Here is a 25,301-nt window from a genome sequence, read left to right on the forward strand (position 1 = left end):
CCTTTATCAATTCCTTCATTATCATTCCTTTTTCTTCTTCTTCTAGATTTATTCTATTTATTTGAAAGCCTGAGTTACAGAGTGGGGAAGGAGAGACAGGCAGACAGACAGACTTCCATATGCTGGTTCCTCCCCAAATGGCCACAACAGCTGGTCTGGGCCAGGCTGAAGCCAGGAGCTTCTTCCGGGTCTCCCACGAGGGTGCAGGGGCCCTGGGACTTGGGTCATCCTCCACCGCTATCCCAGGCCATTAGCAGAGAGCTGGATCAAAAGTGGAGCAGCCGGGACTCTGGAACTGATGCCCATATGGGACGCATGAGTTGCAGGCCAGCAATTAGGCCACAAAGCAGGCCCCTACCTTTCCTTTTCCTACGTAAAGGCATTTCTAAACCACTTCTAGTTAATGATGTAATCTCCATCTGACTATCCCCAATCTGACAGTCTGACTTAGTTATCCTGCGGTTGTTTTATTTTCCTTTCTGACCACTTCCTCCTATAGCGTCTGTAGCTCTGCCCAGGTTGCCTCAACGTCTTCTCTTTTCCATTCTTTTTTTCGTACATGCAAAGCACGAGAGATACTCTTCGCGTACCCAACGGATGATTCTCCGTTCCTCCGTTAGCTCAGCCCTCCACGCCCTGCCCTCACACGTGCGTAACTTTGTTCAGGACAAAAGGTGGAGCCTCTCCGCGGAGGTTAGCTAGGTGAACTACATTAGAAATGGGTATTTTCGGGCTATCCCAGAGAGTCGGATCTCACCAAGCCTCACGGGACTGAGTTTTGCCGACATCTCGTAAATGACAACCCTTTCTTTTAAATTTCTAAACCCAAGCACGCCACAGATGCGCCCCTGGAAAGAGCCAGAGGAGGGAACGGGAAAGGACAAGAGGCGGGGCGTGGCGAGCCTGGCGGGCATCCGGCGCGGCCCGGCGGCCGCTCCCCGCCCCCATGAACTTCCGCCCCCACCGCCCGGGCCTGACAGGCGGACGCCGCGAGCTCCCGGAGCACGTGGTGGCGCGCGCGGCCCTGGGGGCGGAGCCAGGGGGTAGATGGGAAGCGACGCAGGACGTGGTGCGTGCGTACGTGCTCGCTCACAGCGGCGGCGGCGGAGCGGAGAGGCCAGAGCCGGAGACCGAGCTGGGATCGGGCCCCGGGCGGGGGCGGTGCGAGCGGCGCCAAGCGGATCCTGGGGGCGGGGACGGAGCCGGGGCGGGCGGGACTGGAGCGGAGCCTGGGAACGGGCGGGAGGTCCCAGGGTCTCGGGTTGGGGGGGTGGAGCCGCACTTCGTCGCCGCGGGGGTGCCGGGACTCCGGCCGCAGTGCCGCCGCCATCACGGACTTCCTGTGGGACAAGCGCACGGGCCTCGCCGCCAGAACGGTGAGCGCCCGGGCTGGCGGGCCGCGGGGCCTCGCGGGAAGATGGCGACCGCGGGACGGGCGGGGATAGGGTTGGACGGGGGTGAAGGGACGGAGCCGAGCTCAGGCGGCACGGAGGGCTGAGACCTGCGAAGCGGCAGAGTCGGGAGAGGTGGAGGAAGGAGGTCGGTCCGCCGCGGGTGGCTGCGGCAGATCCGTAGGAAACTCGGGAGAGAGAAGTAGGAGGAGGGGTGGTGGAGTAGGGAGGGGAGTGGTCCCAGAATATCCAAGCTGGCCTGAGGTTTCCACAGCTGCAGAGGGGGAAGCCCCACCGTGTCCCTCGGAGCCTCCGGGAGGAGTTTGTAGGAGTTAGTTGTAGATTTTCTGGGTGAGAAAGGGAGAAGCTAGGGATGCCTTGTTGGGGGTGGGGGGAGGGAAGGCCTGTGAGGCACTTGGGTGATGGCGTGTACGTGGTGAGATGGCATTTATGTGGCTGTGCTAATCAAGGTAGAACCTTGTGCATACCTCTTGGTTTCCTGCCAGCCCGTCAGGCCAGGAATGCATCCGATATCACCGTTTTCTCTTTGAGAAGAAGTTCAGAGTGGGAGCCTGCATTGGAGTCATTAAAACCTTTTGCACACCCGTATTTCCACCCCCTGCCTTGTGTTCCCTCGGCCTGTTTCTGTTCAAGCTGCTCTCCTGTTCTCTTCCTGGATCATAGCTGATTTTTTTTTCCTTGAAGGAAATAAAGAATTCTTGAGCTATACCATTCCGATTCCAATCATTGGAAAGTAGCCACTCTCATCCAAATAGTGCTGCTACTAATTTTAAAAGTTTCTGTCTACTTCCTAAGCCCGCGAGAGCAAAGGTCAACTGGGAAGCTGGCTGTGGGTTGGCAGCTACTGTATTCAAACCTCTCAAGGAGGATTTGGCTGGGGATGTGAGTGCACGTTCCTGGAGCTTCTTGGATTAGCGTGTAGCTGCTGTATGTAGACACCTGGGAACTGCACTTGTGTGCTCAGGGTACTGGTGGCCTGGGTGTAGTTGGAGAGAGAATACACACTGTAACCGAATGCTGTGGTACTGGTGACTCGTGAGGGGTTCTGCGTCACGCGGATCCACACCTGAGACCCCAGCTAGGGGTGACTGAAGCATTCACTGTCTGCCAGTCACGCTGTCACCTGTAACAAGCTACGGCCTAGGCCGGAGAGTCTTCAGGGAGCCATGGTTGAGAACGATCAGTGTGGCACAGTTGAATTTGACATGGGGGGTAGTTATAAAGGGTACGTTTGGGTGGTGCTTTCTAGAGTTTTTGGCCAGTTAGTAGGTGACATGTTCCAGAAAGGAGGAATTGTAAGCACTGAGGAAGCTGTGGGTGATAGACGCAGCAGAGAGCAGGTTAGCATCTCTGGAGCAGCCAGTTCTGGGGAGGCACGGGGACAGGGCTTTCTTCACTATTTCCACTTTTCCTTGCCTTCCAGATGCCTCATCCCCGAAGGTACCACTCCTCAGAGCGAGGCAGCCGGGGCAGTTACCACGAGCACTATCGGAGCCGAAAGCATAAGCGTCGAAGAAGCCGCTCCTGGTCCAGTAGCAGTGACCGGACGAGGCGGCGCCGGCGGGAAGACAGCTACCATGTCCGTTCCCGAAGGTGAGGCCTCAAGGAGAGAGCCGGACTCGCGGCCACTCATTCCTCCGTTCAGCAAGGGCTGGTGCTGAGCAGGTGGCTGAATGTGGTGCCCAAGGTGGCGATGCTCAGGGAGGGGCTGCGGGCGCACCCGGCAGGATGGGTGGGTCGGGGAAGCTGCAGAGAAGGCGCCATTGTCCTCCAGACAAGCAGGAGTCAAATGCCTGTACCTTCAGAGGGAGAGGATTGTGCGCAGAGGACTGGGAGCCGAGGTAGCTAATACTAATGGATTCAGAGAGCGTATTATATCTGTGTATTCGGTAGTTAGTGCTTAGTTTTAATTATTTTTTTTAGAGATTTACTTATCTGAAAGGCAGAGATGCAGAGAAAGAGATCTTCCATCGACTGGTTCACTCCCCAAATAGTCAAGGCTGGGCCAGGCCAGAGCCAGGAGCCTCTTCTGGGTCTCCCATGTGTTGATTCATGCTCCAAATCCCCACAATAGACAGCTAAGCCAGGAACTCTGTATTTCCCGTGTAGGTAGCAGGGATAAAAATACTGCCTTCCACACTGTGCACTATGGGAGCCTGGAGTCGGGAGCAGAGCCAGGACTTGACCCTGGTGTGGGTGCAGGCATCCCAAGTGAAGTCTTAATTGTGACAGCAAACACCTGCCCTGATGTTTGGTTTTATTAATTTAGTGGCATGTTTAGTGGGAGGAATGGTTTGGAGTTAAGCTGGATTTTAATCAGGAACAGTCAAGAAAGAAGTGGGGGGTGGGGGGACAGTGTTGTGGCGTGGTAGCGTAAGCTGCTGCCACAATGCTAGTGTCCCATATGGGTGTCACTTAAAGAGTCCTGGCTGCTCCACTTCTGATCCAGCTCCCTGCTAATGTGCCTGGGAAAGCAGTAGAGGGTGGCCCAGGTACTTGGGTCCCTGTCAACCATGGGGGAGGCCCAGATAAAGCTCCTGGCTTTATTCTGGCTCATCTCTGGCCATTGGCAGGCATTTGGAGAATGAACCAGAGGATGGAAGACCTCCCTTTCTCTCTCTCTGTAACTGCCTTTCAAATAAAATGGAAAAAAAAAATAGTAGTAATTATTTGTTGCATTGTATCACTGGAGTGGGGGGAGCTACTAGAAGTAGTAGATCTGTAGCTACCTTTAGGAGGGCTTTGCTGGGGCCAGCGCTGTGGCTCAGTAGCTTAAGCCACCACTTCTGATACCAGCATCCCGTATCAGAACACCAGTTTGAGTCCCAGTTGCTCTGCTTTCTGATCCAACTCCCCACTAACGTGCCTGGGAGAGCAGCAGAAGATGGCCCAGGTACGTAGGCCCCTGCCTTCCATGTTGGAAACCCAGATGGAGTTCTTGGCTTTGGCCTTGCCCAGTCCCATAATAAATAAAATAAATTAATAAAAAAAAAGAAGAAGGTCTTCGTGAAGTATGCCTGTGGGAATTGTCCTATTGTCCTCTTTTTCTTTTTTTTTTTCAAGATTTATTTAAAAGGCAGAGTTACAGAGACAGAGAAAGAGAGAGGTGTCTTCCATCTGCTGGTTCACTCCCCACATGGCCACAGTGGCTGGAGCTGGGCCAATCTGAAGCCAGGAGCCAGGAGCTTCTTCTGGTTCTCCCACGTGGGTGCAGGGGCCCAAGGACATGGGCCATCCTCCAGTGCTTTCCCAGGCCATCGCAGAGAGCTGGCACCCACATGGGATGCCAGCACTGCAGCTGGTGGCCTTACCCACTACGCCACCGCACCAGCCCCTCTTTGTGCTTTGTTACTTCACTTCTCTATCCTTGGTTTTCTGAGTTGACTTGATGAGTGTTCAAGAGCAGTTGTTCCAGCATTACTGTCTCCTCACCAAGAGAGGACCTTACCACATGGTGTAGCAGGGAACGTGTCTGGAACAAACGTGCCTAGTGGGTTTTTGCTGTCCCATAGCAGCTACGATGACCGTTCCTCTGACCGGAGGGTGTACGACCGGCGATACTGTGGCAGCTACAGGCGCAACGACTATAGCCGGGATCGGGGAGAGGCATACTATGAAGCAGACTACCGACATTCCTACGAGTACCATCGGGAGAACAGCAGCTACCGCAGCCAGCGCAGCAGCCGGAGGAAGCACAGGCGGCGGCGGCGGCGTAGCCGGACGTTCAGCCGCTCATCTTCGGTGAGTGCCGGCCCCAACCCCTCCTCTTGCCACTCTCCTCCAGGCCCTCTGGGACCCTGGTAAGTGAGAAGTATCCTTGTATGAACATGGAGGTGGCACTGAGTCTGTCCACCCGCTTGGAAGCGCTCTGGCTCTTGAAGGGCCCCGAATCCTGTTTGGATCTGGAGCCCCACTCAGATGCCCGGTGCCCTCCTTGGCATGCGGGGCTTATTGCTGTGTGGGGAGCAGCTCTGCCACCCCAGCGGCCTCCAGTCTTTAATGGGGATGTTGCTTGTGAGCTGCCTTTGTCCCCCAAGCCCTGGGCTCTGTGGCCCCCACGGCAGGCAGGCAGGGTGGGGGCAAGGGGAGATATGTGCCTGCCCGGAAGGGCATTGTGTGGAGCATGGGGTCGTGGGTGACACTGGCAACGACACCACTTCTCTGCTCTGCCCGTGCCTCTCCCTGTTCCCATTTTGGGTTTGGGGACTTGGGATTGTGCGTCGCTCTCTCTTCTCACACCAATCCGCCTTACTGCATCTGACGTGTTCCCTTCCACTGTCCCCCATCATCGTCTGTCCCCCATGGCTGGGCGCCTGTGACCGGTGACCCCTCCACCACCCACCCCGACTCCCTCCGGCCCCCGCTCCGACACCTGGCTTGCTCCGATCCCCCCCGCCCCCCGACAGCAGCACAGCAGCCGGAGAGCCAAGAGTGTAGAGGACGACGCTGAGGGCCACCTCATCTACCACGTCGGGGACTGGCTACAAGAGCGATGTACAAGCCAAATCGTAACAATCCTATAGCCTGTAATGGTCCCATAGCCATCCTAACGTCCCACACCAACCTAAGTCACAGCCTCTTTTGCCTTTTCTCAGTGGTGTTGTTTATCTGGGTGGTTTGAGTTGCTGTTGAGAACTGACCTCTGTTGTCCACTCCCAGCTCTCATGGCCCCTGGGTTAAGGTGGTGGGAATCATGCAGGGGTTTCTTCCCCTGTGACCATCTGTATCTGTTCCCCTTCCTTCATCTCCTTACCCCAGGTTGCTGTGCCTTTTTTTCTTCCAACTCGGCTCATTCCCCGCCGTCTCTCCCTCCCTCTCCCCGCCCCTGCTTTCATTTCAGATGAAATTGTGAGCACCTTAGGAGAGGGCACCTTCGGCCGGGTTGTGCAGTGCGTCGACCATCGCAGGTAACCCATGAAGAGGTAGTGGGGCTCCCTGGGCCGCCTTTGCTGACTAATCCAAGGCGGGATCCTCAGTTCCCGCGTGCGCCCTTCAGTGCCAGGTGTTCTTGAGAACCCTCTCCTGCCACCTTGCAGGGGTGGGGCTCGCGTCGCCCTGAAGATCATTAAGAATGTGGAGAAGTATAAAGAAGCAGCTCGACTTGAAATCAATGTGCTGGAGAAAATAAATGAGAAGGACCCTGACAACAAGAAGTAAGCAAGCGGGGGCTGGGGAGGGGCTGACAGGCTCCTGTTACACAGGAGAGACCCCCAGACCTGGTCAGGCACGGAGGGCCTAGACCTCATCCATTCATCTTTTGTTCGTCATCTTAGAGTAGTAGAACATCAGGGTAGGAAGGGAGGGCCTGTGCTCTCCAGCCCACTCCGTCCGAGCCCTTTGTGTCAGGTCAGTTACGTTGCTCTGTGGCGTTAGCCCAGCTCAGCGCCATCTCTGCAGAGATCTTCCCTGGAAATGGCCCTGGGACTGAGTGTGAACATTTTCATCCAAAAATGGATTGTGTTTCTATCTAGAACTATGCTGATGAGGTCACAGACATTTATACAGTAATATTCTGCTCACATTCATTCTCAAGCCAAAAATAGAAAGAGAGCATTAAGTGAAGGCATAGGAGGGCAGCAGGTACAAATGTGGACGGGAGAGTGGCTGATGAGTGGCTTTAAGTAGCTGGGGCTGGCGTGGGGGTTTAGGAGTGACATTTTGATTTGCGTCTGCTCAGTTCTTGCCATGAAGTTTTTGAACGATTGAAAATGTTTCTAGAGGCTTGGCAGGTACTGTGTCTGCTTGGTCTGTCAGCAAGGCCGCTCTCGAGCAGAACTGAGTTGTAATGCTAGCTGGTGTGTTTTTATACAAGTGTGTGAACTCCTCAGCTGCGCAGCCCCTCCCTTTAGGGGGGTGGGCACAGGGGAGCTCATCAGACGTCCTCCTTCCCTCCCCGTTCTCTTCCCAGCCTCTGTGTCCAGATGTTTGACTGGTTTGACTACCATGGCCACATGTGTATCTCCTTTGAGCTTCTGGGCCTTAGCACCTTCGATTTCCTCAAAGACAACAACTACCTGCCCTACCCCATCCACCAAGTGCGCCACATGGCCTTCCAGCTCTGCCAGGCCGTCAAGTGTGAGTGGGGTGGGCTGAGGCGGACTCGGGGGACGCCCCTTCCTCCATTGGACCTCTCCTGTCTCAGCCCCAAAACAGTCAGCTTGCTGTTTCCCACAGTCCCTTTATTCTCTGTCATCTTGGCATCTCTTCTGACTTAGCTCCTTGTCTTCACCATCATTGATTGCTGTTCACACTCAACCCAGCAGAAACTGGAAGAGAAAGGCTTTGAAATCAAAACATTTAGTTAACTCCTTTTTTCTCCTTCCCCCTCTTGGGAAACTTTAGACAGTAAACACAGTGCAGCCACAAAACTATTCCTTAGGCTGAAGCTGGGTTGAAATGCTCTCCATTCACAGCAGAGCAGATGGGAACATGGAATAGTTCAGCTAAGGGACCAGGTAGGGATCCAGGCACTGTCTGTAGAGTCTTCATAATGATAACAGTTTCTCAGCATTGGGTTGGCAGAATGTGAGATAACAGTATCCAAAGCAGTACAGAGCTGTCAACTGTAACAGTCTGTCGCTCCTGGTCAGTGGAATACATATGTATCTCACATTGTTCAGGGTAGGGCTGCTTAGACCAGGCATTTCATTTTGATGTGACACAGAGGAGCGCCGGCGGTTCTGTGCCTGCCTCCTCACCAGCCGTATTCTCCGGCGGCCTGGCCGAGCCTGACCTGGCTTCTCCCCCGCAGTCCTTCATGATAACAAGCTGACACATACGGACCTCAAGCCTGAAAACATTCTCTTTGTGAATTCCGACTACGAGCTCACCTACAACCTGGAGAAGGTAGGTGGGCAGCGTCTGCCCTCGGCCAGGGGGACAGGCCGCTGGGCCTCTCGCCATTTGCTTAGTGTTCCCTCCCCCCAGCCCCCTTCATCCTCCCTTTTACTTCTCTCCCACATTTCTTCCCTGTCTGGCTCCAACTGGGAAGCGATTTACAAAGACTTAAATTGGAACGAGGATGTGGAAAAAGACCTCAGATAACTTTCCAATAGAGTGAAAAAACTTTTTAAGGTTCTCAATTTGGACTTCCTGCTATTTTTTCAAAATGTGTGTTTGTGAGGTAGGAACGCTCAGCTCCTCCAACAAGACTGTGGAGCTCCCCGCCTCCCTAGACCCCTTTGCCACCTGTTGTATATTTCCAGGAAGACTACGCCTGGCCCTTGGGTATAGTCTTCAGACAGCTGCAGGCTTGCACACCAACACCTAACCATTCCTTAATCCTGTTCCCCCCGACTCCTACAGTCCTGCTGCGGAACGTGTTCTGGGGGCTGTGGGAGCAGGCCAGAGGTGCCAGTCACTTTCTGTCAGGCTCAGAAGCTTGTTGGAGGCCAGTGGTGGGGTCTCGGGCTGAGGACCAGAGGTTCGTTCACTTCCTGCCTTGTTCCTAGAAGCGAGATGAGCGCAGCGTGAAGAGCACAGCCGTGCGGGTGGTAGACTTCGGCAGTGCCACCTTTGATCATGAGCACCATAGCACTATTGTCTCCACCCGCCATTACCGAGCGCCAGAGGTCATCCTGGGTAAGGGCGGGCGAGGCTGGCCAAGTGCATGTGGTGATGGGGTGTTGAGGGTAGGGCCCCCTAAGCCTCCTAATGCCTCTTCCCTCCCATTCCCACCCAGAGTTGGGCTGGTCACAGCCTTGTGACGTGTGGAGCATAGGCTGTATCATTTTCGAGTACTATGTTGGCTTCACCCTCTTCCAGGTAAGCGGCAGGCTGCCTTGCCCAGCCTCCTCCTGCTGCCTGGTTTCTCTGTTGTCTGCTGGGGGCCTGCTCGCTCACTGCTGCGTACTGCTCATCTTGGTCCCATTCTGAGTTCTGTCTTTCTTTCCCAGACCCACGACAACAGAGAGCATCTAGCCATGATGGAGAGGATCCTGGGTCCTGTCCCTTCCCGAATGATCCGAAAGACAAGGTGATGGCCCTCGAGTGGGAGGGACTGACCCCCACTTTCCTTTTCTCTCTACACAGTTGGCGTCTTCCACAGTGTTTTCTGCTTCCTTGGCACCTCCCCTCTCCCCAGTTACTCTCAGGCGGGGAGGTAAGGGAAGTGTGCTGTAACAAGGGGAAGCTGCTCATTCCTCAACCTCCCCTTCCCCTCTAGAAAGCAGAAATATTTTTACCGGGGTCGCCTGGATTGGGATGAGAACACATCAGCTGGGCGCTACGTCCGTGAGAACTGCAAACCACTGCGGGTGAGCCGGGCTGGGGATCAGTGCCCACCACCCAGAGGTCACTTCCTTCTTCAGGTGGCTTAGGAAGGGAGGGGAGAAGAACTGAAAGAAGACCTCTTTGGTCAGGAGAGGGAGTGGTTTTGAGGCTGGAGGGAGGTTAGACAGCCTGACCTTGAGACAAGCAGAGGTCAGAGCAGTGTGCTGGATTCTTCAGGTGAGACAGAAAAGAATGAACTGCCTTGGAAGAGCTAAAATTTAGTGAGCTAAAGACGATGCAGGAAGTTGCCAGTGATACACTGGTAGAACTTTCAGAGACTGAAGGAGTAAATGGTGCGAGTGGGAAGGCTCGCTGAGCGCTGGATCCGAAGTGCTGGTCGTGGTGTAGTCGTGGAAAGGTAGTGCTCAGGTGGGCTGCGGGCAGAGCCTTGGTTCTCGGGGTCTCACCTTTCTCCTGCCCTCTCCACCAGCGGTATCTGACCTCAGAGGCAGAGGAGCACCACCAGCTCTTCGATCTGATCGAAAGCATGCTGGAGTATGAACCTGCCAAGCGGTTGACCTTGGGCGAAGCCCTTCAGCATCCTTTCTTCGCGCGCCTTCGGGCTGAGCCACCCAACACCAAGTTGTGGGACTCCAGTCGGGATATCAGTCGGTGACAATCAGGCCCTGGGCGCCCCTGCATCTCTCAGGGCAGTGGGTGTCCAGTCCAGGACACTGGTGCTTTTTTATACAAGAGAACAGAGCCGGAGCTCCGTCCTTCCTCCTGGCTCCCTATATACCTGTGAATATGTGAAATAGTGTAAATATGACAGAACTTGTACCTATCACTTCAGCCCTGCCTTGTACATAACGCTATTCCATCCACACTCTTCCCACCCTCACCTGCCCCCCACATGCAGTTGGATGGGGGCAGGGTGAGGTAATCAGGTGGCATCTACCCCATGTTTTATAAGGAATTTTGTACAGTCTTTGTGAAATAAAATGACGTGCTTCATCTGACCCCTATCCACGGCGTTTGAGGTCTGGGCCTGCTGGGGTGGAGGGATGAGATCGGCTACCTTTCCGAGGCTGGGCATCAAGGGAGCCACTCTTGCCTTCCAAAAGTAACGGAGCCTGGCCGCCAGCTTTTTTCTTGTGTTTACATTGTTGCGGAGGGTTGTGATGGGTGGGGCGGTATTTCTTGCAGGTTAGAGTGGAGACGCATTGGTTACAAGATAGCATTGCTCCGATCTGGAATAACGCAGCGTGGGGAAGAGATGTTAACATAATCCGTAGGCTGTGCCCCGGGATAAGAGTGAAAAAACTTTGGTTTAAAAAAAAAATCGGTTCAACTGGGTTCCGGAGAGACCGCCACGACGGTCAGAAGACTCCCGTCGTACCTCGGGAAGCCGGGAAGGCCGGGGCTCGCTCTCGCGGCCCGCTGGGAAGTGTAGTTCGTTAGCGGGGCGGGAAGTCACGTGAGAAAGGGTGGTACTTGACTGAGGGGACTGGGTTAGGGGTGTCACGTGGAGCACTTCCGGGCTTTGCCTGTGGCTAGGGCGCAAGCGCAGCCCGCTGCTGCTGCGGGGATCCTTGGGACCCTTCCGGTGGCTTCAGCCAATCCGTGCAGAGAGGAGCGGGGAGGACCGAGAGGAGCTGTGGGAGCTCGAAGGGCCACGGCCGCCGCCACTGCCGCGGCAGGGGCGTGGAGGGCAGGGGCGGCCGAGGCCGCAGCTGCAGACATGGCTCAGGGCAGAGCCGGCGGAAACCCGTTCGCCGAGTCCGGCGAGCTTGACAACCCGTTTCAGGTGACGGCGCCGGCCTCCGCCGGGCGGGCGGGTTCACCCTTCCCAGTTCTGTAGGGTCGGGCTAACTTGTGTTCCCACTCGGGACGTTTAATACGGGGAAGGGCCACCACGTGGGGCTGCCGGTGACTCCAGACCAGAGAGCGCGGGGTGGGAGGGCAGACCCTGCCCCTCTAAGGAGCTGGCAGTCTGGGCAACAGCGTGGCCCCGAAAGTGCACCACTTGAAGCCTCGAGCAATTCAGGGGCGACCCTCGGGCGTTTCCCTGGGGGTGGCCGGTGCCCGCTGAGCCCCACGTCTCTGCCCTCAGGACCCAGCTGTGATCCAGCACCGACCCAGCCCGCAGTATGCCACGCTGGACGTCTACAACCCTTTCGAGAGCCGGGAGGTGGGCTACCTGCAGGGCACGCGCAGCGGGGCGGGGGGCGGGGGGGGCGTGCCTGGAAGCCCGGTACCGAGGCTTTTCTGCACGGAAGGCAGAAGCACTGTGATCGTAGCTCGCTGAGAGGCCAGTCTGCCGCGGGTGCTGAGTCCCTGAGGGGACAGCAGCGCCGAGAATCCATCACAAGCGCGGGTCGAAAATCCCGGGAGGACCTGCAGTGTGGCAGGGCCGGAACCAAGGCTCTGCCTGGGAAGGCTTCCTTTTAGAAAGTACGTGTTGGAGCTGGAGCTGAGGAGAAAGCAAACTGGTTAGGTGTAGGCTTGGGGAACAAGGAGTGAGGGGGACTGGACCCGTTTGTTCCACTGGAATAGACAGTGGTTGGTTTTAAGGGGGGAGCAGGCATAGTGGCAGTGCTTGGGGAGCCCACATCCCATATCAGAGTGCCGGTTCTAGCCCTAGCTACTCCGCTTCTGATCCAGCTTCCCACTGATGCACCCTGGCAGAGGGTGATGGCTCGTACCTGGGCCCCACCCGCCACTTGGGATGGAGCTCTGGGCTCCTGGCTTCAGCCTGGCCCAGTCCTGGCTGTTGTGGGCGTGTGAGGAGTAAACCCACCAGTTTCCCTCTCCCTTTGCCTTTCAAATAGATGAAAATAAATGAACCTTAAAAACCAAAAAGCTGAGGGGCTTTGATGAGAGCTTTGAATCCTGGCTCGGGAGCTGGGGGTGTGGGTGATGAGGGCTGCTATGGGGCATTACAGAGTTCTCTTAGGGACATTCGGAAGTTCAACCTACAAATGAGCTTGCTGTCAACTGGGGTGGGGGTGTGCTGCTGGTGCTGGGGGTGAGTTTAAGCAGATTCCCCTTTCCCGAGGGGCTGGATGATCCCCAAGGTCTTTTCTCCAACAGCCGTCACCAGCCTACGAGCCTCCTGCTCCCGCCCCTGCCCCGTTGCCTCCACCCTCAGCCCCCTCCTCGCAGCCCTCCAGGAAACTCAGCCCCACAGAACCCAAGAACTATGGCTCCTACAGCACTCAGGTAAGGCGGGCCTGCAGCTGGCCGCTGGCGGGAGGGTGCCGCCCTGGAGCCCGGGACTCACACTGCCCTCTGCTCGGCCTGGCCAGGCCTCGGCCGCGGCAGCCACAGCGGAGCTGCTGAAGAAGCAGGAGGAGCTCAACCGGAAGGCAGAGGAGCTGGACCGGCGGGAGCGCGAGCTGCAGCACGCCGCCCTGGGGGGCGCGGCCCGTGAGTGGGTCCCTGGGAGGGGGCGCGGCCGGGAGGGACCGGCAGGAGAATGTTTTCAGCGCACGAGCTCTGGACTCAGACTGCTGAGTTTGAATTTTAGAGAAACTGCTTAGTAACGGTGAGCTGAGGCAGGTTACTTCACCCGAGCACCTGGGTCCTGTCCTTAGTAAAATGAGAACGTTGTACCCGTCTGGCCCGATCCTGGGAGGGCTAGAGGCCGTGGCGTAGGCAGTGTGCTCGGCACAGTGCTTGGGGTTGTGACTAATAATAAACACTCGCGTTCTCCCTTTCCATGGAGGACCCAGAGTCGGAGCAGACCAGACCTGAGGATGGAGGGACGGGAGCGATTCCTTTGCTGGCCTCGGCCTCACCCTGGGCTCCTCCCGCTCTCTTTGTGCCTTGCAGCTCGACAGAACAATTGGCCCCCTCTGCCTTCCTTTTGCCCAGTTCAGCCCTGCTTTTTCCAGGACATCTCCATGGAGATCCCCCAGGAATTTCAGAAGACGGTGTCCACCATGTACTACCTCTGGATGTGTGAGTAGTGAGCCACCTCTGCGGAGGATGGAACAGCTGGGTCTCTCAGCTGCCTGGAGCCCACCCCCTGGAAGCACCCGGCTCTCCTAGCGGTGGCGGCTGGGGCCCGCTGCCCTGCCCCGGGCACCTTCCTGGGCTTGCTCACCATCCCGCTGACCAGTGTAGGCTCTCACCCCCACCCCCCTTCCCTGTCCCCGTGCGGAACGTTACTCGGAAGTCTGGCAGCGTCTTTGCAGGGGGGCACATGTGACTGAGGTGTGCTTGTTCTGTGGTGGCCCCGGTGGAGTCAGGGCTCTCCCCTGTGCTGCCCACTCAGTGAGGGTTTGGGGGCCTCATCCTGTCCCTCCACCCCTCAGGCAGCACTCTGGCCCTGCTCTTGAACTTCCTCGCCTGCTTGGCCAGCTTCTGCGTGGAGACCAGCAATGGCTCAGGCTTTGGCCTTTCCATCCTCTGGGTCCTCCTTTTCACCCCCTGCTCCTTCGTCTGCTGGTACCGCCCCATGTATAAGGCCTTCCGGTAAGGGCTGGGGGCTGGGGGGCGGGCCCAAGGCAGGCCCCACACCTCATCCTCCAGCCCTGATTCTTCTCCCACCCTCCCCGCGGCTTTCTCCACAGGAGTGACAGTTCGTTCAATTTCTTCGTCTTCTTCTTCATTTTCTTCGTCCAGGATGTGCTGTTCGTCCTGCAGGCCATTGGCATCCCGGGTTGGGGGTTCAGGTCTGTGAGCCTGCTGTCCACTCTCACCAGGCCACCACTGGCGCTGGGGACCGGAGCAGAAGCTGTTTAGAAAACAAGAGATTTTTTTTTTAAGCCTTGGGAGATGCTAGTTTAAGGAGGGACTTAGGGTGTGATCCCAGGATAGAGCGAGCCCAGACAGCCCTCCACAGGCACGGATGGACGCGGAAGAGGCTGCGCCCGGGCAGTCGGAAGCGTCCTGGAGGAGGCTCGTCCGACTGCGGTGGAGGAGGGGAGGGAGGGTCCCCAGCAGAGAAGGGTCTGGTCGGGGTACGAGTGTGCGGAGCTCGGAGCACTGGCAGCCGATGGCTCAGGAGAGGGGATTCAGCTGCAGAGACAGTGGACGCAGTCGAGGACTAGGGGATGTGGAGTGCCGCCTGCCGGAGGGGGCAGGACGTGAGCCTCACGAGTGGAGCCCCGCTCACCGCCCCCGTCCCCGTCCTGACAGTGGCTGGATCTCCGCCCTGGTGGTGCTCAAGACCAACACGGCAGTGGCTGTGCTCATGCTGCTGGTCGCCCTGCTCTTCACTGGCATCGCCGTGCTGGGAATTGTGATGCTCAAGCGGGTAAGGGCCGAGCCAGAGGCGGGGCCGCAGAATGTTCCGGAGGAGCTGGCTGGGGCCTCCGCTAATGGCCTCTGGGGTGTGTGTGTGTGTGTGTGTGTGTGTGTGTTGGGAGAGGAGGGGAGGGGAGGGCGGGCAGGAGCCTGGAAGGCCAAGCCAGAGGAGCAGGCCGAGGGGTGGCCGTGACGGCGTCAGGTTGGGATGGGGCGGCTGCGACTGGAATGTTCTGGAACCTCTGCCCTCTCTTCGCAGATCCACTCCTTGTACCGCCGCACAGGTGCCAGCTTTCAGAAAGCCCAGCAAGAATTTGCTGCTGGTGTCTTCTCCAACCCTGCGGTGCGAACCGCAGCTGCCAACGCAGCCGCTGGGGCTGCTGAAAATGCCTTCCGGGGCCCATGACCCCTGACTGGGATGCCCTGGCCCTGCCACTTGAGGGAGCTGACCTGGCCCCCTTCCCTGAGGTTTCTGGGACTTGGAAAGACAGCACTACTCGATGGCTCCTCCCTAGTGCCCCCAATCCCACAGCCATGACTGCTGAACCTGACTCAGGGGTTTGGGAGTCCACTGTGACCCGGTCACTGCCCACCCTGCCCCTTCAGGCCACACTGCTGCCACCTCCCACACACCCCAGCCCAGCTTCCCTCTGCTGTGCCAAGGCTGTTGCTTCAGTTATTTAAATTAAAAAAAATTAACTAGAACACATCTGTTTCCTTAATTTTTATGGAGAATTAGCCCTTTGGAAAGAGCAAGGACAGGGTGGAGGGGACTGGGTGGAATCCAGGGATAAGGATGGAGCTGGCCAGAACGTTGACTGAGAGCTGCGGGCTGGGCGGGGCGGAGCGCTGGGGTGGGGGGCGGGGGTGCTGGCACAGGGAGAGGGAAGTCAGTCCAGGCTTGGGCGTGGAAACATGGGGACGCCAGCGAGCCTCGCTCCCCAGCCCTCTCCATGAATGACCAAGGAAGAGCATTGCCGCGGCTGGAAAGCCGGCCGCAACCCGGGGGTCAGCTCAGTGGTTCCAGCGGGCTCTGAGAGGATCTTAGCGTCTCGGCCAGGGCTGAAGGAGAGCTCCCGCGAAGAGATCCGCCGCTGCCCCCTCCCCTGGGGCCGCGGCCGGCCGGGACTACAACTCCCGGGGTGCACCGCGCTGCCACGCCACGCCCCTCCCCCAGCACCGTCCGGTCCATCCCCATCCCCCGCCTCCAGTCCCCGACCTGCTGCAGCCCGAGCTGGGGAAGCGGAGCGTGGTGGGGAGGGGAGCGGTGCAGGCGACCCGGGAGACAGCGGCGCCGCGGCCTCTCCCCACCAGGCGGCCCCGGATGCCACTGGACACCCTGAGGGCACACCGACCCCTCCCCTCTTCTCTAGACTGATTTGCATCCTTCTCGCCCTTACCCTCCCCACCCTTGCCTGTGCTCCGAGCCTCCGCCCTCTGCTCACTCTGGGACCGGCCCTTCTCGGCTTCCCTCTTCCCTAGGGAGATGCGATGAGCCGGTGCCCCCGCGTCCTCCTCGCCGCCCCGGGCGCGGTGCTCGTCCAGTGCCCGTGGTGGGGAGGGAGTACCTCGCGGTCCCTCCGTGACGCCCCTCCTCTGGGCCCCCCCCCAGCTGGCGTCCCTGGGCCATGCCCCGGGGGACCCAGCCAGGGGGTGGGCTCTAGAGCGAGGGGCGTGGAGAGGAGAAGGGACGGGGCCTTGGGCGCCTCTGAGATGCTCCCAAGCGCCTGGTGGGGCCGAGAGAGGCATAGGCATCCGGGCGGCAGGCAGGATGCCCTCGCCTAGTGACTCCAGCCGCTCGCTGACCAGCCGGCCCAGCACCCGGGGCCTGACCCACCTCGGCCTCCACCGGCCCTGGCTGCAGGCCCTGCTCACGCTGGGGCTGGCCCAGGTGCTCCTGGGCATCCTGGTGGTCACCTTCAGCATGGTGGCCTCCTCCGTCACCACCACCGAGAGCGTCAAGAGGTCCTGCCCATCTTGGGCTGGGTTCTCGGTGAGTTGGATGCACTGTTGATGGGGAGGGAGGCTCCCCCCGTGGGCCCCACCCCTCCAGCCAGCTGCAAGTCCACATCCTGGCTTCTCCCTCCCACCCCACCCTTGATCCTCTCCCACCTTTCAGGGCTGGGTGCATCCTGTGGCAAAGGGCTCACACAGGTGCTTCCCTGCCAGGCTGAGCCTGTGCCCACTCTGTCCCCAGCTAGCGTTCTCCGGGGTTGTTGGCATCGTATCCTGGAAGCGGCCATTCACTCTGGTGGTAGGTGCCAGGGTCCAGAGCCCCCCGGGAGGCAGTGTCCGGCACCTGAGGGGATGCCCATGTGTGCCCTCAGGGAGGGAACTGGCTCTCCAGTTGGTGCCAGTCAGGCACAAAGCGTCTTGGGGGAGGGGGCTCCGTCCCTGGTGCAGGGGCTGGGAGCGTCCAGCCCTGAGCTGGCTTCCTGTTTTCCCCAGATCTCCTTCTTCTCCTTGCTTTCGGTGCTCTGTGTCATGCTTAGCATGGCGGGCTCTGTCCTCTCCTGTAAGAATGCCCAGCTGGCCCGAGACTTCCAACAGTGTTCCATGGTGAGGTTCTAGGAGGCAGAGACAGGAAGACCTGGTGGGGGAGGCGTGCCGGGCACCTGCGCTTGTCCTGACTCAGGCTGCCTCACCTTCTCCACTCCTGCCCAGGACGGAAAGGTCTGTGTGTGCTGTCCCTCTGTCCCCCTAGTCCGGCCCTGTCCCGAGTCAGGGCAGGAACTGAAAGTGGCCCTTAACTCCACCTGTGAAGAAGCCCGAGGAGCCCTCAAGGTGAGCATGCACCTTCCCCCCTCTGCCGTGCCTTCTGCCCCCTCCATGCTCCGGGTCTTCACCCTTGCCTTGCCTCCTGGGGTCCTCAGAGGCCCAGAATATCTGTGGTCCACACTGCTTTTCCCTCCCACAGAACCTGCTCTTCAGCGTCTGTGGGCTCACCATCTGTGCTGCCATAGTCTGTACACTCTCTGCTATCGTCTGCTGTGTCCAGATCTTTTCCCTGGACCTTGTACATACGGTGAGAGGGCTGCCGGGGTGTGTGCACTGGCTCCAGGCGGGAGTGGGCAGTGGCCATACATCTGGCTTCTGGGTATCAGGGTCTGAGGTCACCAGTAGGCACCTAGTGTGTGTCAGAGGGAGGGAGCCTGAGACCAGGAGAGAGAACTTTAACGAGGAGGCCTGGAAGGTAGGGTGGAGTCAAGCAGGTCCCAGATGGAAGTGGGGGTGACGGGCAGACAGAGCTGTGGGGACTAAGAACAGGTAGCAACTCTGAGAGAGGGAGGGCAGGGCCAGAGCTGGAGGGCCAGGCTGGGGGCCGGGCTAAAGGAGGAGCTGGTTCAGGGAGAGGGGTGGGCCCAGAATTGGAGCTCCTTCCTCGGAGAGAGCTGGGCCATGAATGCGCTCAGTGAGCGAGGAGCTGCGCAGATCCAGGAGGGGCTGTATCCCCGGAAACCAGGCTGACTCACCGGCTTGCTCCCCAGCAGCTGGCCCCCGAGCGCTCCGTCTCGGCTACCCTGGGGTCTCTGGCCTGCACAGCCTCACCCCCAGCCCCTCTCCTACACACCATGCTGGACTTGGAGGAATTTGTACCGCCCGTGCCCCCGCCGCCCTACTATCCCCCTGAGTACACCTGCAGCTCCGAAACAGATGCACAGAGGTGAGACTGGCAGTCCTGCTGGGGGGACCGGGCGAGGGGTGGGCTGAGGCTGGATCCTTAGGGGGATCTTTGTGGAGAGGGAGTTATTTTCCAGGCCCTCACCCTCCCCTTCATCCTGCCAGCATCACGTACAATGGCTCCATGGACAGCCCTGTGCCCTTGTACCCTACCGATTGCCCCCCTTCATATGAGGCCGTCATGGGGCTCCGAGGAGACAGCCAGGTGAGAGCAGGGTTGGTGCGGGCTGGGGAGCCGAGGATGGAGCTGGGAAGGCTGAACGAGCCAGAGTGGCTGGAGACAGATAATGGCAGTGTGCGTGCTCTGTGCAGTGCTTGCGGGGCACTTTTTTCAAATGTGCAAACCAAGGCCCGCCTGAGTGAAGTGCCATGTAGGAAGTGACGGGGCGGGTCTGGAAGCCGGCTCCCCAGCTCTCCGCCCAAGCACCTGGCCGTGGCCACGGCACAGCTGTATAGGGCCGGACCCTTGACCCTTGTCTTTCTCAGGCCACGCTGTTTGATCCTCAGCTTCATGACGGCTCCTGTGTCTGTGAGCGGGTGGCCTCCATTGTAGATGGTGAGCAGAGCGTTGGGACAGCGGCTCCCGGGCTGGTTGCCAGGGGCCGCGGGGCTGGCTGGGGACAGAAATGGGAGGAAGACAGGCTGAGTTGGTGGTTTAGTGACACCTGGGGGCTGGGGCTTCCTGGGACCCTGGACCTGGCTGCCCCACCCCTAGATAAAGCTGGAAGCAAAACTGCTGGGGAGGAAAGGAGCTGCCCTGCCCCGGCTGGGCTGGGCCAAGCCGGCGCTACCCAGCGCCCCCTGCCGCCCACAGTGTCCATGGACAGCGGGTCTCTGGTGCTGTCCGCCATCGGTGACCTCCCCGGGGGCTCTAGCCCGTCGGAGGACTCGTGCCTGCTGGAGCTGCAGGGCTCCGTGCGCTCCGTTGACTACGTGCTCTTCCGCTCCATCCAGCGCAGCCGCGCCGGCTACTGCCTCAGCCTGGACTGCGGCCTGCGGGGCCCCTTTGAGGACAGCCCCCTGCCTCGGCGGCCCCCGCGGGCCGCGCGCTCCTATTCCTGCTCTGCCCCTGAGGGCCCACCCACTCTGGGCGCCCCCACGGCTGCCCGCAGCTGCCACCGCCTGGAGGGCTGGCCGCCCTGGGTGGGCCCCTGCTTCCCCGAGCTGAGGCGGCGGGCCCCCCGGGGAGGGGGCCGCCAGGTGGCTGCTGCAGCCGTGACAGCAGCAGCAGCAGCAGCACCCCCCACGCGAGCCCCGACACGGCGCTTCAGCGACAGCTCAGGTTCCCTCACCCCACCGGGGCACCGGCCGCCTCATCCGGCTCCCCCGCCACCGCTGCTGTTGCCGCGGTCCCACAGCGACCCGGGCATCACCACCTCCAGCGACAACGGTGAGCAACCCTCTGCCCCCCAAGCGCCGCGCAGACTCGGGAGAGGGCAGGCATGGGCAGTTAGCCGGTCAGGGATGCCCACCAGCATTCCTGCGGAGATCCCTGTGGAGGACGAAAGGGTGCGTTCTCATCGGCGCGAGTTCCTGGCTGCTCACTGCCCCGGGCACAGCCCCAGTAGCTTTAATGGCTGCCCAGAGGAGGCCTCAGTTCCTCAGCTCCCAGCTTGGGCCAGCGACCCACCCTCTCCAAGCCTCAGTTTCTCACCTGTAGAACAGGTAGAATCATGGGAGCACCATGGATATCCTGTAAATTGCCAAGAAATGAGGTGAGGCAAGTGAGCTGTGTAGCGCTGTCACGTTACCTAAGTGCCAGGTACTGGGTGGGCAGGAGGCGCGTGGCCCGTCTTCCTTGACTATACCACGTAGCTGCCGGCAGAGGTGACGGCCCCTTGACTGGGGATGGGGAGTCGGAGCTGCAAAAGCTCCTCTGGGCTTGAGTTCTCACAAGAAGATAGCGGTGGGCTTTCGGCATCCCATATCAGAGTACCTGGGTTCAGTTCCCAGCTCTGCCGTGTGCACCCTGGGAGGCAATGATGATAGCTCAAGTAATTGGGTCCCTGCCACCTACATGGGAGACCTGGATTGAGTTCCTGGTTCCCAGCTTTGCCCCAGCCCAGCCCTAGCTGTTGCAGAAATTTGGGAATAAACCAGATGGGAGCAAGCTCACTCCGTTTCTCTTTTCCTCTTAAATAATTCTTTTTATTTGTTAAAGATTTGTTTTCTATTTATTTTAAAGGTAGAGTTACAGAAAGAGAGGGAGGCACAGGGAGAGAGATCTGTCTGCTGGTTCACTCTCCAAATGGCCACAAGGGCCAGGGCTGGGCCAGGAGAAAGCTGGGAGCTCCATGTGGGTCTCCCACACGGGTGGCAGGAGCCCAAGTACTTGAACCATCTTCCGCTGCTTTCCTGGGTGCACTAGCAGGAAAATGGAATGGAAGTGGAGAAGCTGGGACTTGAACCAGTGCTCATATGGTATGCCAGCATCACAGGTGGTGGCCTAACCTGCTGCACCACAACATGCCTCTCAGATTCTTCTTATTAAAAACAAACAGGGCCGGTGCCCTGGCTCACTTGGTTAATCCTCCGCCTGCGGTGCCGGCATCCCATATGGGCGCTGGGTTCTAGTCCCGGTTGCCCCTCTTCCAGGCCAGCTTTCTGCTGTGGCCCGGGAGTGCAGTAGAGGATGGCCCAAGTGCTTGGGCCCTGCACCCGCATGGGAGACCAGGAAGAAGCACCTGGCTCCTGCCTTCGGATTGGCACAGTGCATCGGGCGTAGCGGCCATTTGGGGGGTAAACCAATGGAAGGAAGACCTTTCTCTCTGTCTCTCCCTGTCTATAACTCTACCTGTCAAAAAAAAAAAAAAAAAAAAAAAAAAAAAAAAAAAAGACAAACAGTGAGATGGGCAAGGGTGTCCAGAGAGTCCTCCTACTCAATCTCTCTCTCTCCCTCTCCCTCTCCTCCCCAGCTGACTTCAGGGACCTTTATACCAAAGTGCTTGAGGAAGAAGCTGCTTCTGTCTCCTCTGCAGATACAGGTGAGAGGGTGGTGGGTACCTGGTGGGGGGAGGGGAGGGCTGCCTGGTCATCGTGCACTCTCCATTCTTTTATCTCTCTCTCTCGATGTCTGTCTCTCGCCCCCTCTCTCTCCAGGGCTCTGCTCTGAAGCCTGCCTCTTCCGCCTAGCCCGCTGCCCTTCCCCTAAGTTGCTGCGTGCCCGCTCAGCTGAGAAACGACGCCCTGTGCCCGCCTTCCAGAAAGTTCCCCTGCCCTCAGGCCCTGCACCTGCCCACTCCCTGGGGGACCTGAAGGGCAGCTGGCCAGGCCGGGGCCTGGTCACTCGTTTCCTCCTGATGTCCAGGAAGGCCCCAGACCCCACTGGGCCTGGAGCCCGTGGGCAGAAGCAGGTAAGAATTAGGGTAGCCTGGAGAGATCCCTGGGAAAACTTGGAGCATCACGCTGGGCCCTACAGCTGCCCTCTCCTGTGTCCCCCTCCAGGTGCCCCGGAGCCCGTGGAGCCGGTCAGGCCGAGAGAGCCTCCACCTTCGTAGCTGTGGTGATCTGAGCTACGGCTCCTCCCTGCGGCGCCTCCTGTCCGGCCGCCGGCTGGAGCGTGCCGCCCGCCCCCACAGCCTGAGTCTCAATGGGGGCAGCCGGGAGACGGGGCTCTGACCTGAGCTGCGTGTCACACTGAACGGATCCAGATGATTGCTGGGGCCACAGGCACCATCTGGTTGGGACCAGCAGCCCCCAGCGCCCCCTTGCACTGGCTGGCACAAAAATCTGCTGTTATACCCACCCCAAGATGTCCCTTTTCCTCCTACCTTTGGGGGTTCCTGCTGCTTGCCTCTGCCCCTCCGGACTGGGCATTTCTGACCTGTGCTGCAGGGGTGTTCGGGCTTGGGGGAGGGGCAGACGCCCTTGTTTACAGCACTCCCGTCCCTGCGGTATGAATGTGGCTCCTCGTGATGAGCGGGAGCACTCGGGCCCCAGTGTTAAGTAGAGCGGAGGTGTGCCTGTGGGCCAGGTGGCGAGGCAGGCCTGGGGCGGCCGACATCTGAGCGGCTCCGGCTCCGCTGCCTCTAGCTGCATGAACCTGGGCGAGTTATTTAATAACCTCGATTGCCTCATCCGAGAAACATTGTGAAGATGAATGTTTGTAAAGCTCTTACCACCTAAGTAAGCCTTCAATAAATTCCCACTTTCCCCTTCTCTCCGCATCGTTCTGTATCAACAAGGAAATCTGCCCTCGTAGTCCTCATATTTAAAACGACCCTTTCAAGCCACTGTTTCTTTCCAGCAACCACAGGACCTCTGCTGCTTTCACAGCAAATGCTCTTCTCTTCCCTCCACTCCTGCACCTCCACCTCTCCTCACTGCCATTATGCTCTCTCCCCTGCCTCTCCCAGCCACTGCCCTTGACAATGCTTTCTGTGATCAAAGTGGTTTTAGATCCAGCGACCATTTCTCTGCCTGCGTCTCATTTGACCCCACAGTGGAAATTAACCCAGATAATAGGCATAGTTCTTCTAGAATTTTCCTTTAAGATATGTATTTATTTGAAAGGCGGAGTGACAGAGAGATCTGCCATCCACTGGCTCCCTCCCCAAATGCTGCTAACAGCCAGGTCTGGGCCAGGCCAAAGCCAGAAACCAGGAACCACAAACTCCATCCTAGTCTCCCACAAGAGTGGCAGGAGGGCCAGCGCTGCGGCTCAATAGGCTAATCCTCCACCTTGTGGTGCCAGCACACCGGGTTCTAGTCCCAGTTGGGGCGCCGGATTCTGTCTCGGTTGCCCCTCTTCCAGGCCAGCTCTCTGCTGTGGCCCGGGAGTGCAGTGGAGGATGGCCCAGGTGCTTGGGCCCTGCACCCCATGGGAGACCAGGAAAAGCACCTGGCTCCTGGCTTCAGAACAGCGCAGTGCCCCAGCCGCAGCATGCTGGCCGCGGTGGCCATTAGAGGGTGAACCAACGGTAAAAGGAAGACCTTTCTCTCTGTCTCTCTCTCACTGTCCACTCTGCCTGTCAAAAATAAAAAAAAAAAAAAATTTTTAAATAAATAAAATAAGAGTGGCAGGGGCCCAAGCACTTGAGCCAGGCTTTCTCGGGCGCATTAGCAGAGTTGGATCAGAAGCAGAACAGCCAGGACTCAAAGGGGCTGCAGTACGGGATGTGAGCCTTGCGGGTGCTGCTGCACTACCACGCAAGTTCCTCCTCTCCTTGTTCTTGAAGGTCTCACCTGGTGCTGTTTTCCCTCCTACCTCCCTCCAGGTGTCCTCTGCGAGCCTGCCTCACACGGGGGGGGGGGGGGGGGGGGGCAGGGCTCAGCGCTCAGCCCCCTCCTCGACTCCCTCTCTTTCTGAAGGTGGTCCTACAAGGTTCATCCCTTTACCACCTGCGAGTGAATGTGTAGGTCCAGCCTTGACCGCTCTGGGTGCTCCAGCCTCCAACTCAGCGCCTGCTTGGATGTTTGGTGATTGCCACCCCTTGCCCTTATCTTTCCACCATTCTCATCTCAATAAATGGCACCACCATTATCCACTGACACATTCCAAAAGCCTAGGAATCATCTTGACTTCTTTTCCCTCACCCAACACACCTAATCCTATCCTAAACTCACCCACGTCTCACCACCCCCCTGGCTGCCTAATTTAAGTCACCACATTTCTCCAGAGCTTCTGAACGGATCTGTTTCCACTCTTCCCAACTCTCCGTTCTCTGCTCAGTCAAGTGGTAAGTCGTCCTATGGAGCTCTGCCTAAATGCTGGGGCTTCCCATTGTATTTAGAATCATCCTCAAACTCCTTACCAAGGTTATGGTCAGGTACAGCCTCTGCTCCAGCCAAGCTGCGTGGGCAGCACCAGGACCTTTTCATCTGCTCTTTCCCAAGCAGGAAACCATTGCCTCTTTGCCACCAGTCCCCACCTGATTCGGGTCGTGGCTCCACTCCCACCTACTCCGTGAGCTCCTCCTGCCCCCATCCGAGTCCTGCTGTCAACCACTTGTGTTTTGGAGCACTTATCACTCCTTTTGAGTTCTTCGTTTACACGCGTCGTGTCATAGACTTAACTCCCAAAGGCAGGGGCTTGGTTTGCGCACTGGGTCTAACACATTGCAGGACCTCAACAAACTCGTTAAGTCACCCAAATGGCAGAGCTGGGACCCGGCAAACGGCTTCAGAATCCTGACTGTTGAAGCATCCAGGGAACAGAGGCAGAGGGAGGGGCACTGGTGAGATGGCGTCAGGCTGCGCGGCTTCTTGAATAATTCACCATCATAACAACACAGCCTCAGGAAGGCTTGGGGCGCGGCCACGACTACAAGATTCCGCTGCAGGCGGTGGACGCTGGGATTCCCTCGGGGCTGCCTCTGGGCACTGGATGTTCCCTATCCTGAGGCCCCCTAAGGAGACGCTCAGGGATCCCGCTCAATCACAGTGGGATGGACTCGTGGGAATTAAATCTCCCCCCAGCCATGGCCCGAGTATACACCAGAGACCGCCGAGGCGCACGCGTGGTTCGCGCCTCCCGCGCTCTGTTCCCTCAGCCCTGAATACGCTTGCGCCCCGAGTGGCTGCAGCCGCCCCGCGAGAGCTGTCCGTCCCCAGAAGAACCAATGAGGAGTGGGTGTGAGAGCCCACCCGCCTCCGGACGAGTGGCGCGCTCCCTTCCCGAGCAAGGCCCCGCCCCGCCGGCCCCGAGGCTCCCGCGGCTGCGCGCTGCGGCCGCGGCCCGGTTCCGGCGCGCGCTCCGCGGGACCCCGCCTCCCGCCCCGCCCAGCCCCGCCCCTGCCGTGCGGC

At 58.7% G+C, this 25,301-nt stretch overlaps 3 protein-coding genes across 12 annotated transcripts; all 3 read left to right on the forward strand.

The window, feature by feature from the left end:
- Positions 1-1,079: 1,079 nt before the first annotated feature.
- Positions 1,080-10,642, forward strand: CLK2 (CDC like kinase 2). 6 transcript variants are annotated; one of them, XM_008264345.4, is made up of 13 exons: positions 1,080-1,376; positions 2,836-3,005; positions 4,925-5,153; positions 5,819-5,906; positions 6,253-6,319; positions 6,449-6,565; positions 7,321-7,487; positions 8,164-8,258; positions 8,864-8,993; positions 9,094-9,176; positions 9,308-9,387; positions 9,577-9,667; positions 10,114-10,642. In XM_008264345.4, the coding sequence occupies exons 2-13, from the start codon at positions 2,836-2,838 to the stop codon at positions 10,297-10,299; spliced, it is 1,503 nt and encodes a 500-aa protein (XP_008262567.1). In that variant the 5' UTR covers positions 1,080-1,376; the 3' UTR covers positions 10,300-10,642. The 6 variants fall into 6 exon arrangements, with proteins under 6 accessions (XP_008262567.1, XP_008262569.1, XP_002715470.1 ...); XM_008264347.4 differs by having other exon boundaries at positions 4,928-5,153; positions 5,822-5,906; XM_002715424.5 differs by having other exon boundaries at positions 1,082-1,376; positions 5,822-5,906.
- Positions 10,643-11,166: 524 nt separating this feature from the next.
- Positions 11,167-15,581, forward strand: SCAMP3 (secretory carrier membrane protein 3). Its single transcript, XM_008264348.4, has 9 exons — positions 11,167-11,430; positions 11,737-11,814; positions 12,717-12,845; positions 12,932-13,052; positions 13,458-13,586; positions 13,943-14,102; positions 14,201-14,302; positions 14,769-14,886; positions 15,136-15,581. Exons 1-9 carry the CDS (start codon positions 11,365-11,367, stop codon positions 15,280-15,282), a joined length of 1,050 nt encoding a protein of 349 aa, XP_008262570.1. The 5' UTR covers positions 11,167-11,364; the 3' UTR covers positions 15,283-15,581.
- A 511-nt stretch (positions 15,582-16,092) lies between these two features.
- ENTREP3 (endosomal transmembrane epsin interactor 3) lies at positions 16,093-22,715 on the forward strand. 5 transcript variants are annotated; one of them, XM_002715425.5, is made up of 12 exons: positions 16,093-16,869; positions 17,074-17,130; positions 17,325-17,435; positions 17,541-17,660; positions 17,794-17,901; positions 18,365-18,540; positions 18,663-18,762; positions 19,044-19,113; positions 19,372-19,947; positions 21,473-21,541; positions 21,657-21,910; positions 22,002-22,715. In XM_002715425.5, the coding sequence occupies exons 1-12, from the start codon at positions 16,648-16,650 to the stop codon at positions 22,173-22,175; spliced, it is 2,037 nt and encodes a 678-aa protein (XP_002715471.3). In that variant the 5' UTR covers positions 16,093-16,647; the 3' UTR covers positions 22,176-22,715. The 5 variants fall into 5 exon arrangements, with proteins under 5 accessions (XP_002715471.3, XP_008262571.3, XP_051714538.2 ...); XM_008264349.4 differs by having other exon boundaries at positions 18,368-18,540; XM_051858578.2 differs by having other exon boundaries at positions 16,136-16,869; positions 19,273-19,947.
- Positions 22,716-25,301: the final 2,586 nt, after the last annotated feature.

Source organism: Oryctolagus cuniculus, chromosome 7 (assembly GCF_964237555.1).
Source record: "Oryctolagus cuniculus chromosome 7, mOryCun1.1, whole genome shotgun sequence".
NCBI lineage: Eukaryota > Metazoa > Chordata > Mammalia > Lagomorpha > Leporidae > Oryctolagus > Oryctolagus cuniculus.

Excerpts from the sequence above, each read along its gene's own strand:
- SCAMP3 (XM_008264348.4), top strand. The coding sequence starts at position 11,365 with ATGGCTCAGGGCAGAGCCGGCGGAAACCCGTTCGCCGAGTCCGGCGAG. Across the intron at positions 14,303-14,768 it reads ATCCCGGGTTGGGGGTTCAG|TGGCTGGATCTCCGCCCTGG; the intron begins GTCTGTGAGCCT and ends CCGTCCTGACAG. Across the intron at positions 14,887-15,135 it reads GAATTGTGATGCTCAAGCGG|ATCCACTCCTTGTACCGCCG; the intron begins GTAAGGGCCGAG and ends CTCTCTTCGCAG.
- ENTREP3 (XM_051858578.2), top strand. The coding sequence starts at position 16,648 with ATGCCCTCGCCTAGTGACTCCAGCCGCTCGCTGACCAGCCGGCCCAGC. Across the intron at positions 18,541-18,662 it reads TCCGAAACAGATGCACAGAG|CATCACGTACAATGGCTCCA; the intron begins GTGAGACTGGCA and ends TCATCCTGCCAG. Across the intron at positions 19,114-19,272 it reads GGTGGCCTCCATTGTAGATG|ATAAAGCTGGAAGCAAAACT; the intron begins GTGAGCAGAGCG and ends CCCCACCCCTAG.
- CLK2 (XM_008264345.4), top strand. The coding sequence starts at position 2,836 with ATGCCTCATCCCCGAAGGTACCACTCCTCAGAGCGAGGCAGCCGGGGC. Across the intron at positions 5,907-6,252 it reads GGACTGGCTACAAGAGCGAT|ATGAAATTGTGAGCACCTTA; the intron begins GTACAAGCCAAA and ends CTTTCATTTCAG. Across the intron at positions 8,994-9,093 it reads AGCGCCAGAGGTCATCCTGG|AGTTGGGCTGGTCACAGCCT; the intron begins GTAAGGGCGGGC and ends ATTCCCACCCAG.